Source organism: Rhinolophus ferrumequinum, chromosome 18 (assembly GCF_004115265.2).
Source record: "Rhinolophus ferrumequinum isolate MPI-CBG mRhiFer1 chromosome 18, mRhiFer1_v1.p, whole genome shotgun sequence".
Classification (NCBI taxonomy): domain Eukaryota; kingdom Metazoa; phylum Chordata; class Mammalia; order Chiroptera; family Rhinolophidae; genus Rhinolophus; species Rhinolophus ferrumequinum.
Genome location: NC_046301.1, coordinates 49,980,125 through 49,995,460, shown reverse-complemented (window position 1 = coordinate 49,995,460; position 15,336 = coordinate 49,980,125). Strand labels below are relative to the sequence as shown.

At 53.9% G+C, this 15,336-nt stretch overlaps 1 protein-coding gene across 14 annotated transcripts in view; it reads left to right on the top strand.

Annotated features, from left to right (window-relative positions):
• Positions 1–3,413: 3,413 nt before the first annotated feature.
• Positions 3,414–15,336, top strand: part of EPS15L1 (epidermal growth factor receptor pathway substrate 15 like 1) — an 87,979-nt gene continuing 76,056 nt past the window's right edge. For 12 of the 14 annotated variants that reach the window (XM_033133422.1, XM_033133424.1, XM_033133427.1 and 9 more), the window contains exon 1: positions 3,483–3,565. In XM_033133422.1, coding sequence (XP_032989313.1) covers positions 3,533–3,565 — 33 coding nt within the window. In that variant the 5' untranslated portion in view covers positions 3,483–3,532. Of the gene's footprint in view, positions 3,566–15,336 lie in introns of all 14 variants that reach the window. The other 2 variants (XM_033133437.1, XM_033133426.1) reach the window with 2 other exon arrangements.

Here is a 15,336-nt window from a genome sequence, read left to right as displayed (position 1 = left end):
GCCACTGGCTGCATGTGAGCCCTTGAGCTGCGGCTGGTGGGACTGAGGAATGAATTTTTTAAAAATTAATAAATGTTTTTTAGGGAAATTTTCAGTTCACAGCAAAACTGAGCGGAAAAGAGAGAGAGTTCCCATATACCCCGTCCCCACACCCGCACAACCTCCCCTACCAATGACATCCCCCACCACATTGGTACACTTATCACAATGGATGTACCTACACTGACACGTCGTTGTCACCCAGAGTCCACAGTTTGCACTGGGTTCACTCCTGTTGAACATTCTATGGAGGTAATCTTATTGCATTGTAAGTAATTTAAACTTATATAGCCCCATGTGGAGAATAGCTGCCATGTTGGGCAGCCCAGCCCTGGACTCTGGTGAGAGAGGCCCCAGGTCAGTTGATCGCTGGCAAATGTGGCGGCCACAGCAGTAGGGGAAACCCTAGGCCACTCAGGCTAGCCAGGTGGCACTCACACCGCCAAGCCTGTTTCCAGTCAAGAAGATGCTGGAGAGTCTGTTGGTATCTCCCCGACAGCCTCTGACACCCAGGCTGGAAGCCCGCACGCATTTCCCAGACACTGCTGCCCATCATGTTCTGTCAGAGGAAGTTGTAAGGCAGGTGGAGAGAAGCCATTTTTTTCAGGCTTCTGCCAACACGTTCAGCAGTGACAATAGCAGTGACTTTAACAACAATGGCGGAAACAGCGGTAGCTGGTGAGGGCCCAGCGATTATTGGTTTCAGGTACCATCTTTTTCCAGCCCTAAAGGGGTTAGCAGCTTCCTATAGTTACTAATCTTAGGGAACCTCACATAACCCTTCTGTTTTCCCAATGCTTTTATACTCAATCTTCTGTATCAACTATCTCTGTTTGAAATATCTAGAATAACTTCTCTTTTCCTTATGGAACACGAACTGATAACGTGCTCAAGACGGCTGAAAACCTCCATTATCCCCATCTGGACCACGGCTACATCTTTCCAGATGGCCCACTGGCTTCCAGCCATCCTGTCTCAGTCCACTTTGCCAGCTGCATCCAGAGTCACTGTTCTAGAACATAGATCTGATCATGCTCAGAACCCTCTGGAAGCTTCCCGTTGCTCTTCGCACAGGGAGCTGAGGGGTGAAGGAGCACGGTGAGACTGAGAACTTGGGGCACAGAGAGCAACACAATTTAAAGACAAGGCTGGATCACACATGGTTTTCATTGATTGCTCGTTCACACAGCGGTGTCCCATAAGACCATGTGTGTTCTTGGCCCCACTTGACACTGTCTTGCTTTCTGAGCTTCAGAGCCTCAATCTCACCATGCTTCTTAGGTCTTCAGCTGCCTCTGTCTGCCACGGCCCTCAGCCCCCACCGTCACTGCATGCATGCTCCCCACCTCCAAGTGTCACACCCTTGGAGTACTCTGTAGAACCTATCACTCTTTATAATGGTCTCTTTCCTCATGTGATTGATTGATTGTTGTCTTTTTTTCTTCCTTTAGACCAGGGATGTCCAAACTGTTTTCAATGTTTTTCACCAAGGGCCGTATGCGGTAAAATACACAAACAGCCGGGCCACTCACTCGAGGTGAAGTACGTATTGCCTCACCTGGTTTATTTAAGTAAACTAAATATAGTTTTGGAATTTGCTGCGGGCCAATTAACAATGGATCATGGGCCCCAGTTGGCCCGCGGGCCGCAGTTTGGACACCCCTGCTCTAGACCATAGACCAGTGGTTCTCGCAATGGGGGCCTGGGACCAGCCTCTATAGCATCTCCTGGAGATTTGGTAGAAATGCAAACATCTCAGGCCCCACCCATCTCTATAAATCAGAATCAGAAATCCAGTCTGTGTTTGACAAGCGATGTGGGTGGTTCCAGGGCAAGACCCCCCCTTCACCCCCGACACGCTATCCCTGCTCTAGGTTGTCAACAGGGGTACAGCATGTGTCTGCTTGGTCCAACGCTGGAGCACCTGTGCTGAGGTGCTCAAGGAGCATTTGGTGGGTGAATGGTTGGTGAATGAGTCACAAAGCACTCTGTGCTCATCTGAATGGCATGAGGCACGAAGTCACTGAAGACACTGGAGCAGCAGTTCTTGAGACTCCAGAAAGAGCAGGTAGACCGGAAGCTGTGCCCCACCCCTGAGATCGTATGGCCTTCTAGCAGCCACCATCATAGGGGACCAGGTAAGGGGAGGCTGACCTGCCCTGAAGAAACCTTGGGCCACTGTGGTCCTGCCTGGCTGGTCCTTCCTTCCTCACCCTGTTAGTGGTAACTGGCCACAGATGAGTGGGGGTCCATAGCCAAAGGACAGCAACATGTGTTGTTCACAAAACTTTTTAACTCTCACAGCTGAAAGTCTTTTTAAAAGAAAAGGTTTATTGGGCCATTGCTAGCAAGAAAAAAAGAGGGCAGTTCCTGGTGCATGAAGTCTAAACCCCCAGCGTGAGTGCCAGGTGGAAAAGGCAACATGTCTGCTGTCTTTGAGTTGGCGAGCGTTTCTTTCACATCAAGTTGTGGGGGCAGAGATGTAAATTGTTTGGAAAGAATTTACGTTGGCTATAGATAAAGGAGAAGGTGAAGCATGGTGAGTTCTGGGATAGGTGCAGAGTCTAGGTGGTGGGCAAGCCTGGAAAGTTCCTGTGTAAACGAGAAGCGGAGATGCTGGGGTGCAGTAGCATTCGGCTATTCTTTTCGATAATTGCAGAAATAGCCACTTGGAAGTTAATGCAAAACTCCAACGTACACTCAGGAGTGTGAGCCGTCTTGTTAGCGAGCTCCCAGTTCTGTCTCTCACTCCAGCCCCGGTCATTTAATTTAGAACATCTCAGAATTTCTCTCTTATCAGTGTCTGAATAAATAAATACCCCTCCAGGAATGGTTTTCCAGCAAATATCAGGTGCCTGTTCTGTGCAGGGCACAGTGTGAGGCATAGAGACGGAACAGCAGTAAACACATAGCACCATTCCCTCTTTGCAGAAGAGGAGGGGGGTGGTGCAGAGAGACTAAGGTCACACAGCTATAAACTGGCGGCTGGGAAATGACCCTAGGCGTTGTGCGTGCTCCTGCAACACAGAAGAGGTTGTCTCGTAACCGAGTTTAGCTGAAGCCCTAAGGGGACGACACAAATTCGAATAGACACACAGAGCTATCCTAGGAACAGGACGCAGTGGTGTGGGGCAGGGAGAGGATGCCGACCCTCCCTCTGCAGGGTGGGCAACGGCCTCCTCATACCGCATTTCCCAGGCGCACGGGGAGGGGAACGGCATTCCCTGCAGATGGCACGGCATCGGCAAGGATCTGTGACAAAGTCGGACAGCGGGGCAGGGTCTTCGAAGTTCCGCAGACACGCGGGTCGAGTCCCCGAGCGTCCCCCGCCCCACCCCTTCTCGGCCTGGGGTAGGCTCGGCTGCGCGTGCGCGGCCCTGCTTTGGCCCGGCCCTCTCCTGGGCCCAGCTGCGCGCGCACCGCCCCTCGCATCAACACGCACGCGCGGCCCCGCCCCCGTGCCCCGGCACTCGGAGCCCGAGTCCGCGGGAAGATGGCGGCGCCGCTCCTCCCGCTTTCTCAGCAGGTATGGGCCGGGTGGACGGGCGGGGGCGCGGCGCCGGGGCGCGAGGTGGGCGCCGCTGGAAGGCGGAGGCGCGGGGAGGCCCGACCGAGCCGTGGCGGCTCGCGCTGAGGGGCCCCGGCGGAGGGCGCGCGAGTGGGCGGGCGGTCCTGAAGGTGACAGGCCGGCCCGGCCCGCGGCCTCTGGTGCCCGAGCGACCCTCGGCGGGGGGCCACCAAGCGGGGCCACGGCTCCTGTCTGCTCGGCCACGGGTCCGGCCGCCCTCCACCGCAGATCCCAGGCCGGGCGAGGCACGGTGATTTCGGGCTTCCTCCCGGGGAGGTGGGCGATGGGGGGAGAGCATATGTGCCGGTGCTGCAGCCCCGCGAGTCTTTGTCTCCTGCCGGATCGCAGCGCCGGGGCGCACAGTGTCCCCGTCGGGGTGGTGAGCAGAACCCCGCTGGAGCCAGGACCCGTCAGCAGCGGGATCCCGGACTCTTCGCTCCCTCCCTTGGGAGCTGCTTCTGCCACCTTGAGCGGTAAAAGGGGGGATCACAGGTCTCCCGGCACCTATCTGTGTTCTCAAATCCGCCTAATGCTCTAAGGGGGCAATAACAGTGGCGCGACACAGACGTGCCAAAAAAGAGCCATGCGCAGGCAGCCCTGCTTTCTGGGAGGGACCTTCATTCATTTATCCACCTTCAGATGTGTGTTGGCCCAGGTGCTGGGAGCGCAGCAGTCACCCAGACAGACAAGGTCGCTGCTCTCCTGGAGGTGACACTTTCGTGGGAACGAGAAACTACCTGTGTCCTGCTAATAACAGCTGCCTTTATTTACTAAATACCTGTGTCGTATTTGCTGTAATACTGTATTAGCACCATGCCAGAATAACCTAGCTCAGCATCAGGATTCAGAGTTGAGGACACAGGGTCAGATCATTTTGTGTTGAGTTCTTGGCTCCAGCACTTACTCCTCTGAGTGTCCTTGGATGAAGCTCTTAGTCTCTCCACGCCTCATTTGGAAAATGGGAATATAAAAAAAAAATGAGATAATGTAGAAATAAGCATGTAGAGCCTTTAGAACAGTGCCTAGCACTTCAGAAGCACTCAGTGATACTAAAATGTAGTCATCATTTAATTCTCTGGCAGATCTGGACATGTGGGAATAGAGACAACAGGAATAAGAATTCCAAACCCTAGGAGAGCTTATAGGCAGGTTGACACCACTGCTCAGCTGATCCAAGGAGAGAGACATACCTACCTGCTAAATCTTGCAAGAACTAGCCAATTTGTAACAGTAAATTAAAAGCATTAAAGTCAAGTGGTTACTAAGTAACAAGTTCTTCTAATGTGAAAGTTCTCTGTATATTATAATAAGGGGCTTCTTATTTTACTGAGGAAGGATTGGCTTTAGAGCAGGGGTGGCCAAACTTTCTTCAACGTTTTTCACCAAGGGCCATATGCCGTAAAATACACAAACAGCCGGGCCACTCACTCGAGGTGAAGTATGTATTGCCTCACCTGGTTAATTTAAGTAAACTAAATATATTTTTGGAATTTGCTGTGAGCCAATTAAAAATGGATTGCGGGCCGCAGTTGGCCCGCGGGCCGCAGTTTGGACACCCGTGCTTTAGAGGAAGGCTGTGAGGTTAAGTATGAAAACCTGAATCAGGTCATGTGATTCACCTGCTTAGAACCTTTTCAATTCCAATTCCTCCCCAGGAAGCCCTGCTGGTCTGGCTCCAGCATCTGCCAGCTTCTGTTGCCTGCTCTTTCTGGCACCCAAAGTGCAGTCATACTTGCTACTTTTTGTTCCCCCTGTAGTCCAGGCTCTCTGTCCTCAGGGTATCCCCACAGGCTGTTCCTTCTGCCTGTTCTGCCTGCTCTTCCCTGCTTCTTCCCTTGTTCTTCCAGTGTCTGGCTCCTTTCCCTCCTTTAGGTGGCAGCTCAAATGTCATTCTTCCCAGAGGCCTTTGCTGGTTGCCTCTCATGAGTAGACCCTCCCCCCAGCAGTGTGCCTCCCTCACGTCACCCCTCAGCGGCAGGCATAGCCCACAGATGTCTGTGGGTCTGTTTGCTGTCTGTCACCAGTATACTGGGTGCCCAGGGAGAGCAGGCACAGGCCTCTTGACCCGATGCCCAGCACCCGGGAAGTGTCAGGTAAACCCATGAAGCACGGACCGATGACTTGCCCCACCCAGCACCGTTCACAGGTGTTTTTTCCTTCTCTACATGTGGTTTGGGGGCTGGAGTAGGAGCAAAATTGAATGAAGAATTTTAAGAGACTGACAGCCTGGGTCCTGTGACAAGTTCAGGTTGCTGTCGTCTGGTCCTTTTCCTTTCTGTTTGTTGAACAAAGGCGTGGCCAGGTTTTCTTCCTTCGTGTCATTATGTCAACACTTCTCTACCCCTGTTCTTAAGTGAAGCTCTATACCAGGTGTTTCTGTCGACTCAGGTGTGAGGCACAGCCCTTCCAGGTGCTTCCGGTCTGGCTGAGGGGATCGTATGGTTCACAGATAATTCCAGGGGAAGCGTGGATATGACTCCAGGATACTTTCTGGTTGGGGAGGTGGGGAGCCCCCTGGAGCAGGAGTCTGTGCTCTGGTTGGATTGAGGTGTATGGGTGACCTGCTGACGGTGAGTAACGTGGTCAGCTAGTGGCTTTGCAGAGGGGCCGGAGTGGGGTGTTGTCCCTCTGCCCCCAGGTCTGCCTGTGCTTTTCCCATCAGCAGCTTTCCTGGTCTGCTCCCTGCTCTGCGCTACCTATGACATCTGTGTAGTTCCTGCTGTAGGAGTGTTTTTGCTTTGTTGTTTTGTTTTTTTACCCTCCATCAACGTCTCATTGATTTATGTTTCTCCCTGCACAGCTTCCCTTTGCTTTGCGCACCCCAGAAACATGTGTGCCCATTGCCCTTTAGTACCATGCGCTCTCACAGGGTACTGGCCACTTTGCCATCCTTAACACGAGTGGCCATCGTTGGGGCTGGTCCTCTCTGAGCCCAGAAACCCTTGTCACTGTAGCCAACCTGTGGGCCTTCACGTTCTGTCTTCTGCCCCCACACTTTAGCCTCTCCTGCCTGGATCCTCTCTCTCGATGTTCTTTGTCTCTGGCAAGTCTGTGCACCACACTCGAAACCTGCCTCCCTCCCCAGTGCCCTGGAATCCAGTCTCCTGTTTCTCCTTTGCCCCGCCAGCCTTCTGGACTCTGGAACCAGTCACCTCCTTACCACACCCACAACGTTCACGGGCTGGCGCTGTCCTCTGGTGCTGAACCTCTCCCTCCAAGTTCATCCCACACCATTGTGGGATTCGTCTCAACCACATCCTCAACCACCTGCCTGCTCCAGAAACTTCTAGCTGCTCCCATTCCCCTCCCCCCAGTGTGTCCAGCTTGACTGCTCCTGGCCCCGCATTCCCACACCCCTGCTCATGCTGTTTGACCTTGGGGGCTCACTCCCACTCTTCCGTCATCTCCACCCAACCCCCTCGCTCTTCCCAGTGCTCCCTTCCACCTGCCCTTGGCTCTTGCTGGAACGTCAAGCTGGGACCTGCTGCATCTTGCCTGCCCTAAGGCGGCTCCCAGAGGCCTCTTTGGTGGTGTCTTCTTCCCTCAGCCCCAGCTGAGCAGGAGCTCCTCCCTCCCATCCCTCCCAGGGGTTCCTTGTGTGGTCCCTGGACCTAGGAAGCACGCGGTAACTGCAGGAAAGCATGGGGCTCATTGGTGTGGAGAGTCTGCGCTGTGCTCAGGGAGTTCCATCTGCCCCCACCCCAGGCCACTGGGGGCCTCCCCGCCTTGGCATGTGCTTCCCACACCCAGGTACTTCATATCCATCTCCTTAATATGTGCTGCGGTTCTCGGAGGTTTTATTCCCGTTTCACACACAGGAAACCGAGCCAGAGAAATTGCAGTAACTTGCGAAAGCCCTGTAGCTGGTGGGTGCAGAGCTGGAGTCGACCCACATCTGCCTGCCTGCAGAGCCCTGCTCTTTCCCCTCTTCCAGGCAGCCTGCTGGGCACCCCGCCCAGACGACACCCGGCCAGTGTGTCTGGAATGAATGCGGAGCCTTTGGGACACTTGTTTGTCCTTTCGTCCCTTGGGTTTTTTTCCTCTACAATAATTGCTCGTCTCTCTCCACCTTACTAGAAGGCTGATGGTGGTGCGGTATAAAGTGGTGGGCAGGGAGCTGGCTTTTAGAGTCGAGGTGGGCCCCACCCACTAAGATGCAGAATTCCTTGGCTGTCTTTCTGTCTGATGGACCTGCATCAGCCTGGTTTTTGTGACTAAGTAACTCCTGGTCAAGCAAGAACATGTAAGTTTTGCCCCCTCCACCGCAATATTGAATTTTAAAGCAACTTTCCTACTCCTGGTTCTTAACCCCGATCTGCTGACCTGGGAAGTGGAGTGACTGTCTTCGATCAAATGGTACCCGAGGGCAGAATGTCCAGTGTCCGATGCCTCAGGCTGTGCCACATAGTTGTGCCGACAGACGGACACACTGCTACCCTCCCAGTGAGAGGCACCTCATCAGCCCTACTCCTTGGGGTGCTCTCAGGTTCTCCCCACCTTGACCTGACCTGAGCAGCCAATGTCCGCGCAGAAAGCTGCTACGTAGTCTTCCTCGGAGAAGACTCTGGGCCCATTACCGTTTGAGAGTGCCTGTGTGCCAGGATTCCTGTATTTCAGTGCTAGGGTCCCCAGATATTCTTTCAATGCCCTCAGCTCTGCGGTATTTTCTGCACCTCAGTTTCTCCATCTGCAAATTGGGAACAACTGTATATAACTGCCTTTCGGCAGTGGAGTGTCAGGATCCCGCGGGGGGCTGGCTGGGCTGTCATTGTGCTCATTTGTGTATCGCTCCGGTTGTTCAGCAAATATTTACTGGGCATGTTCTCTTTGTGGGGCGCTACTGGGCAGGGGGAGGTGGCAGTGAACCTGAGGACAGCCCTGCCCCGTGAAACTGAGTTTCTAAGGAGGGGACACAGATTTAAGGAAATGAGCAGGCACTAGAAGGTCTGGCCCATGGCGATGCAATTGTGCTGTGAGAACGGTGCCGCGAGGAGGTTAGGATCCCATACGTGAGGTCCAGGAAGGCCTCAGCACGCAGTGCCACGGACGGAGCAGAAAATGCGTTTTGGATTGCTCGGTTTCTGCCCCCAGACTCTCCCCGCCCCCGTCGGTCTCGTCCTCGCTTTATAAAGGGTAAACTGAGGCCAAGAGGTGTTACGTCGCTTGAGAAAGGTTGTGTCCAGCAAGCGCTGAGCCAAACATGGCTCTTCTGACCCAGGTCTGGGCTCTGCATTGCTCTGTAGTTGCCTGTTTTGGAAATGTTTTTTGATTTGTTTCTTTGCTACCAAGCATTATAAGGGTGTGAGAGCTCATTTGTTTTAAACACTGGTTGTGCTACCTAATCACTAGATACTGTGGAGTCTGGTGGAGAGCAGATCACTTGTTTACATTTTTTTTTTATTGTTTTAATCTCATTGGAAGGTGGAGGCGGGGGACATGGAAAGGCTCCCTCATCGTCTTTACGAGGGATCAGCAGGTTTCCCTGTGCGAGTGGGTGCTCTGTGCTTCCAGGCTGATGCAGAATGAGTGGGCCATACCCACAAAGAGGGTCGACTGGGTCCCGGTCCTAGAAGGACTCAGGCCAGGGGTGGCCTGAGCTGGGGGGAGGGGTGATGACTTGCTGCGTGAGGGAGAAGGGGGTATTTGGACCGGGCTGGGGGACGCTGGAAGGGAGGGAGGAGTGGCCTCCTCGAGGCAACACAGAATAAGCAGAAGCACAGAAGCCAGAATTCCAGCTCAAAGGGCCAAGTGCGAGGCTGGGGCTGGGCCTTTGGGGTCCACATTCCTCTTTTTCATTTGGGTGACTTAGGATGAAGGGTTTGGTAAATGGGGCACTCGAGTCTGTGCCTGGCCTATAAAGTGGCCTGAGACAAAAGGCATGGATGGTGTCTGCTTGCCCAGAGAGTGCCTGGTGACAGACGTGGGGGAGGAAGGGAGACCTGCCTGCTGTGTGGCCCAAAAGTCTGCTCCCGCGTAGGTGCTTTGCCTGCCATGGTCGTGCCAGCGCTTAGTGCCATAAGCCGTTGGAGGGAAATGGAGGGCACAGATGACCAACACACAGCTATCTCCTAATTTCTGTCTGGCTCTGCCTGCTGGGTGGGATTCTTGATAGTGGAATTGATTTACTGATTATATTTCGCGCTGGCTGATATGAAGCCAGCTCTCGCGTACACACTGGTTGAAAGCAGGCAGAGGTGGCGCCAGGAAGCCGGGCCGCCACTGTCTGTGGACTGGGCCAGGCCTGTGGCCCGTCCAGCATGTGGCACACCTGTGTCCTGCAGCTTCCACATCTGCCCTCCCCGTTCGCTCTGCTCAGGGCCCCAGGGCCCTTCTTTCAGGTGATGTTCCTTCTTGCTTCAGGGCCTCCACACATACTACTTATTGCCTCTCTCTGGAATGTTCTTTCCCTTTCATCTCTGGGTTCATCTGTACTCTTACATCTCAGCTGGTACATTGGCTGGTCAGGTGAAGCCTCCCGACAGACTGTCTCCCAGGCTCGCTGTTCCTGCTGGTGGGGATGCCCTGTGCTTTTACAAATACCAGTGGGTAACTTTGTTTTGGGATTTGACTGACGGTGTCCCCCCCCCCGCCACCTATGCCCGGCCCACACTGGCGGGGGCTGTGCCTGTTCTCACGGTCCTTGTACGCCAGGTCTCATTGCTCATTTGTTGAATGAATGGCTGAGTGGGAGGGCGGGTCCACAGGGTGGGAGGCAGTGAGCAGCTACCAGGTTCTTGAGGAGTCAGGTGACAAGTTTCGATTGTCTTGACTGCTTGTGCAGGGAATGCCCAGGCCTTGCTGTGACATGGGCAGGTGGTGACAAAGAGCGCCCTGGCCTGAGATTCTTCCTGGAAGAGCAGAGGGGGCTGGCTGTTTGGCTAGGGGCCCTCCAAGTAGGGGAGGAAGCAGGATAAAGAAGCTGGTGTGGTGTGTGTAGCCATCAGGACAAGACAAGCCTGCCAGGGGGGTGGTGCCAGGTGGGCGGCTGTGTCAGCTGAGACGAGACCCACCACCTTGCAGCAGGCCGTCTGGGCCAGGTGACACCCCACATTCAGGCACAGTCGGGAAGCAGCCCGCATTCTGTCTGCTGAGCGCCTCCTGCCAGCCTGAGAGGAACAAAACTGAGCCCTGCCCTTGAGATGGGCTCTTCTGTAGCTGGGCACAGACACAGTGTGGCAAATGCCCGCAGCGTGGGTGGGAGCCCTTCACTGGGCTGGAGAGGAGGCGGAGGCTCCTGCACCTCCCTCTTTCTGTTCCCTCTTCTGTTCCAGCAGGACTGATATACTCACTACAGGAGGCGGCCTTTCAGACCTCCCTCCATCCATACACCTTCCTCTCCTTCCCTGACTGCTAACCCAGGGGCTTCCAGAACGGTGTTGGGAGAGACTTGGTGCGCAGGTCTCACAGGGAAGTAAGGGAGTGTGGTTGGATACCCACTTTGTTTATCATCAAGGAGCCGTCACTGTCGTCGGGCCTATGCTCGTGTCTGAACCAGTAAACTAAGAAGGCAAGAGGTGAAATGACGGCTTTCAGGCCTCCCAGGGAGGTGGGGGTGCCTGGATGATTCTCTCCTGTGGGTGCCACACAGTGGGCCCCTGGGAGGGCAGGGGCAGCTCTGTCCCTGCTGCGTCCCCAGCCCCTGAGGCAGGCAGATGATAACCGTCTGTTGATTGACTACTGCACGCTCGGAATGGCAGCCGGGTGCAGTCTGTCTCTGTGGCTGCCTTTGACGGCAGTTGATCTGCAGGGTGTTTTGTCTCTTGGGGAAGAAACAGGCACATGGCAGAGTGTTGCCTGCCTAGACCCACTCCCTGGTGACTGACCAGCGTCCTGGTGCCAAGCCCCCAGCCCTCCCCTGTGGCTCCCGTTTACTCTTCTCTGCTGCTCTAGGAGGGTGTGGGAAGGGCTTCTCTTTCGACCAGTGATTTACTGGTGAAAGTAATAAACGTTCCTGTCAATCATTACATGGATCCATTGCAAATTGGCTTTTCTTAATCCACATAGGATGTGCTTTTCAATTTTACAGTTTCCAGTGCAATAAGAAAATGCTCTCTCAGACTGTTTGTAAAGGGGAAAGGTTAAACAGGACAAAAACTGTTGGTGATAAGGCCCTCATATGGAGACTACTTAATTGGGAATGTAAAATTGTGGGGGTGGGCTAGCCCTCTCCATCCCCCACCATGGAAAGGGCACAGTTTGTAGTGGGGGTCCCAGAACCCCACAGACCCAAGTGGAATCGCAAACGTTTCTCCCTGGGGGTGTTTTCCTGGATAGAGAGGAGAGCGGCCTCTGGGCCTGCGGGGCACCCCTACCTCCATCTGGACACTTTACCCATGGAGAAGAGGATTCCAGAGGGGCTCAGAGGGCTCCGCCGCCACCGCGGCTGCTGAGTGGGTCCAGGGAGCCTGCTGCTTGCCGTGCTGCTTGCCGTGCTGCTCGCCGTGCTGCTCGCCGTGCTGCGAGCCAGCGCTGTTACTTCACTTGCTCACACACCAGGCCGATGAAATCAGCATTTCCTTTCAGGCCAAGCTTTTAGTGTTGGCGTTTGACTTTGTGGATTTCATTTTTTTTTTTCCAAATAACTTAGCAATTTCTTTTTAGCTTTCATCTTCCAGTAGGCTGTTTTTATTTTATTTATTTATTTTTTAAATTTTATGGTGGAACCGTGTGTGTTTCTCCAGGGCCCATCAGCTCCAAGTCGTCCGTCCGTCTAGTTGTGCAAGGTGCAGCTCAGCTCCAGGGGCCGTTTTCAATCTTTAGTTGCAGGGGTCACAGCCCACCATCCCATGGGGGAATTGAACCGGCAACCTTGTTGAGAGCTCGTGCTCTAACCAACTGAGCCATCTGGCCGCCCCTCCAGCAGCTCAGTGGCAGCTCGTTGTCTTCAATCTAGTTGTGGAGGGTGCAGCTCACTGACCCATGTGGGAATCGAACCAGCAACCCTGTTGTTCAGAGCTCGCACTCTAAGCAACTGAGCCATCCGGCTGCCCATGGATTTAATTTTTTTGGTTGACTTTTAGCCACTAGAAAATATCCTTTAATTCGCAGCCACATAAGTAGGTTTTTTATAGGTAACTACTCGTACTTAACCTACTGTGTGTGAAATTGTATGTTTTAAAAAATTGGCGACTGAGACTGAGAACTGGTAACAGGTTGTTCTGTCCTGGTTGTTGGGTGCAGCTCCGCCAACTAGTTAGGAGAGAAAACTATAGCCAGCGTTTGGGGTGCTGGTTCATCGTTTGGCAGAGATCATTTGGTGTGGCAGGCTGTAAGGACCAGGACTGGACACTGCAGCGCAGTCCTGATTGATGGATAGCCTTGCCTGCCTTCCCTCCCCACCCCTTGATTCTTTGTAAATAAAGCGGGCTCCTCTGGCTCAATAGTAACAAGAAGAATCACCATAATGATAGATGTATAACGGCTTCCTGTTGTAGACTGTGCTTTACCTCGTAGTCTCATTTGACGCTTACAGTAATGCTCAGCGTGGCACGACATTACAGTGTCCCTCCTTATCCCGCGGGGTACTTCCCAGGGCCCCCAGAGGATGCCTGAAACTGCACAGAACACCAAACCCTATATGTGAAGTATAGCTATATGTGAGATATATATCTCACATATTTCTCTTAAAGGAAGCACCTTACGGCTTCTCTCTGGCGTGTCCAAATTGCCAGCATCACTGCTCTTGTGCTTTGGGGCCATTATTAAAATGAGGTGACTTTCTACAATACTGGGCCAGTCAGTCTGATAACTGAGACGGCTAAGTGACTAACGGGCGGGGAGTGTGTACAGCGTGGACATGCTGGACAAAGGGATGATTCATGTCCCCGGCGGGACGAAGTGGGGACGGCTCAAGACTTCATCATGCTACTCAGAACAGCGCAAAATTGAAAACTTATGAATTACTTATTTCTGGAATTTTCCATGTAGCATTTTCGGACCACAGTTGAGTGTGGGTGACCGAAACCACAGAAAGTGAAACTGCAGATGAACGGGGACTGCTGTCTTCCCACGTTACAGGTGGGGAAACTGAGGCCCAGTGAGGCTTCGTGGCCTGTCTTCCCTTTGCTGCTGAGTGGTGAGCTGTATATGCCTGGGCTCTGGCCTCTCTGCTCCCCTCTCACCCTCTCCCTCCTCAGGCTTCACCTAAATCTTATCCATTCCGTGAACAAACATTTTCCGAAGACCTGTTGTGTATGGGCCCAGCAGTGCACAAGGTAGAATTGATGTGAAATCTGCACCCCGCAGGAATTGAAAAGGTAGGGGGAGGTGATCATTACAGCCCCTTTGCAAGTTTGGGGCTATGGGAGTGTGAGAGAGAGAGACTTGTGTTTTGTTTTTTTGTTTTTTTTAAAGATTTTTTTATTGGGGAAGGGGAACAGGACTTTATTGGGGAACATTGTGTACTTCCAGGACTTTTCCAAGTCAAGTTGTTGTCCTTTCAGTCTTAGTTGTGGAGGACGCAGTTCAGCTCCAGGTCCAGTTGCCGTTGCTAGTTGCAGGGGGCGCAGCCCACCATCCCTTGCGGGAGTCGAACCGGCAACCTTGTGGTTGAGAGGACGCGTTCCAACCAACTGAGACATCTGGGAGCTCAGTGGCAGCTCAGCTCAAGGTGCCTGTTCAATCTTAGTTGTAGGGGGCAGAGCCCACCATCCCTGGTGGGACTCAGAGGAGTTGAACCAGCAACCTTGTGGTTGAGAGCCCACTGGCCCATGTGGGAATCGAACTGACAGCCTTCGGCTTTAGGAGCATGGAGCTCCAACCGCCTGAGCCACCGGGCCGGCCCGAGAGTTGTTTTAATCGGGGGGAATTTGGAGGCTTCTTAGAGCAGGAATGCTGGGAGGTAATTGGCCTTCAGCAGGCAGACCCCCCCATCTCCGACCCCCCCTCCCCCGGCATAGGGAATAATTTGTGCCAAGATAAGGGGTGAAAAGTGCACAGTGTGTTCAGCAGAGTGGGAAGGAAGGTGGGGATTGAGGGCTGTGTATGTGTGAGTGTGTGTGAGTGTGTGAAAGTGTCTGAGTATATGTGTATATGGGTGAATGTGAGTGTGTGGAGTGAAGTCAGCCCAGCAGGGGCAGGAGGTGGCTGTGGGACGCATCGAGGGCTGGGCTGAAGGGCAGGACGTCACAGTCCTTCAGCTATCGCGGACGATCTTTTTGAGCGGGGAGTGACCATGTGCTGGACGGAAAGGAATGGAGAGGGAAGCGGAGAAGGCAGGGTTGAGCTGGGAGGCTGGGGCCAGGTCTGGGCCAAGGTGTGTGCAGAGAGGCGTGGTGGGCAGGCCAGCCCTGTCTGCTCTGCCCACCTAATTCCTCCCTCCGCCCCCGTCCCTGGCAGGGCGAAGCTCCATTCCTCTCCCTGTCCCCACCAGAGAGCTTGCTCTTCTGTGTGCGTTTTTTCCCCGGACCAGACATTCAGCTCTGGCAGCAGAGCCGGGTTTTTTCTCACCTGGTAATCTGGAGCCTAGAGGCCCCCCAGGCTCCAGAAGAGCAGTGGGCACTGGGAGGCTGGCGGTGCCGCCCACAGAGGGCACGGTGGGGAGGAGCGAGCTGACATGACCTGGCTCGGGGGGGTCTGAGAGTTCTTGGTAGGGACCGACCTGGGTTCTGGGCAGGGTCCTCTGTTAAGGGGCGGTATCATGTTGGCCCAGGGCTCAGAAGGTGGCAGGGACCTTGGAACCCTGGCGTGGCTGATGAAGGAAAGGAATTTCGGGAAGGTTCAGGGCATAT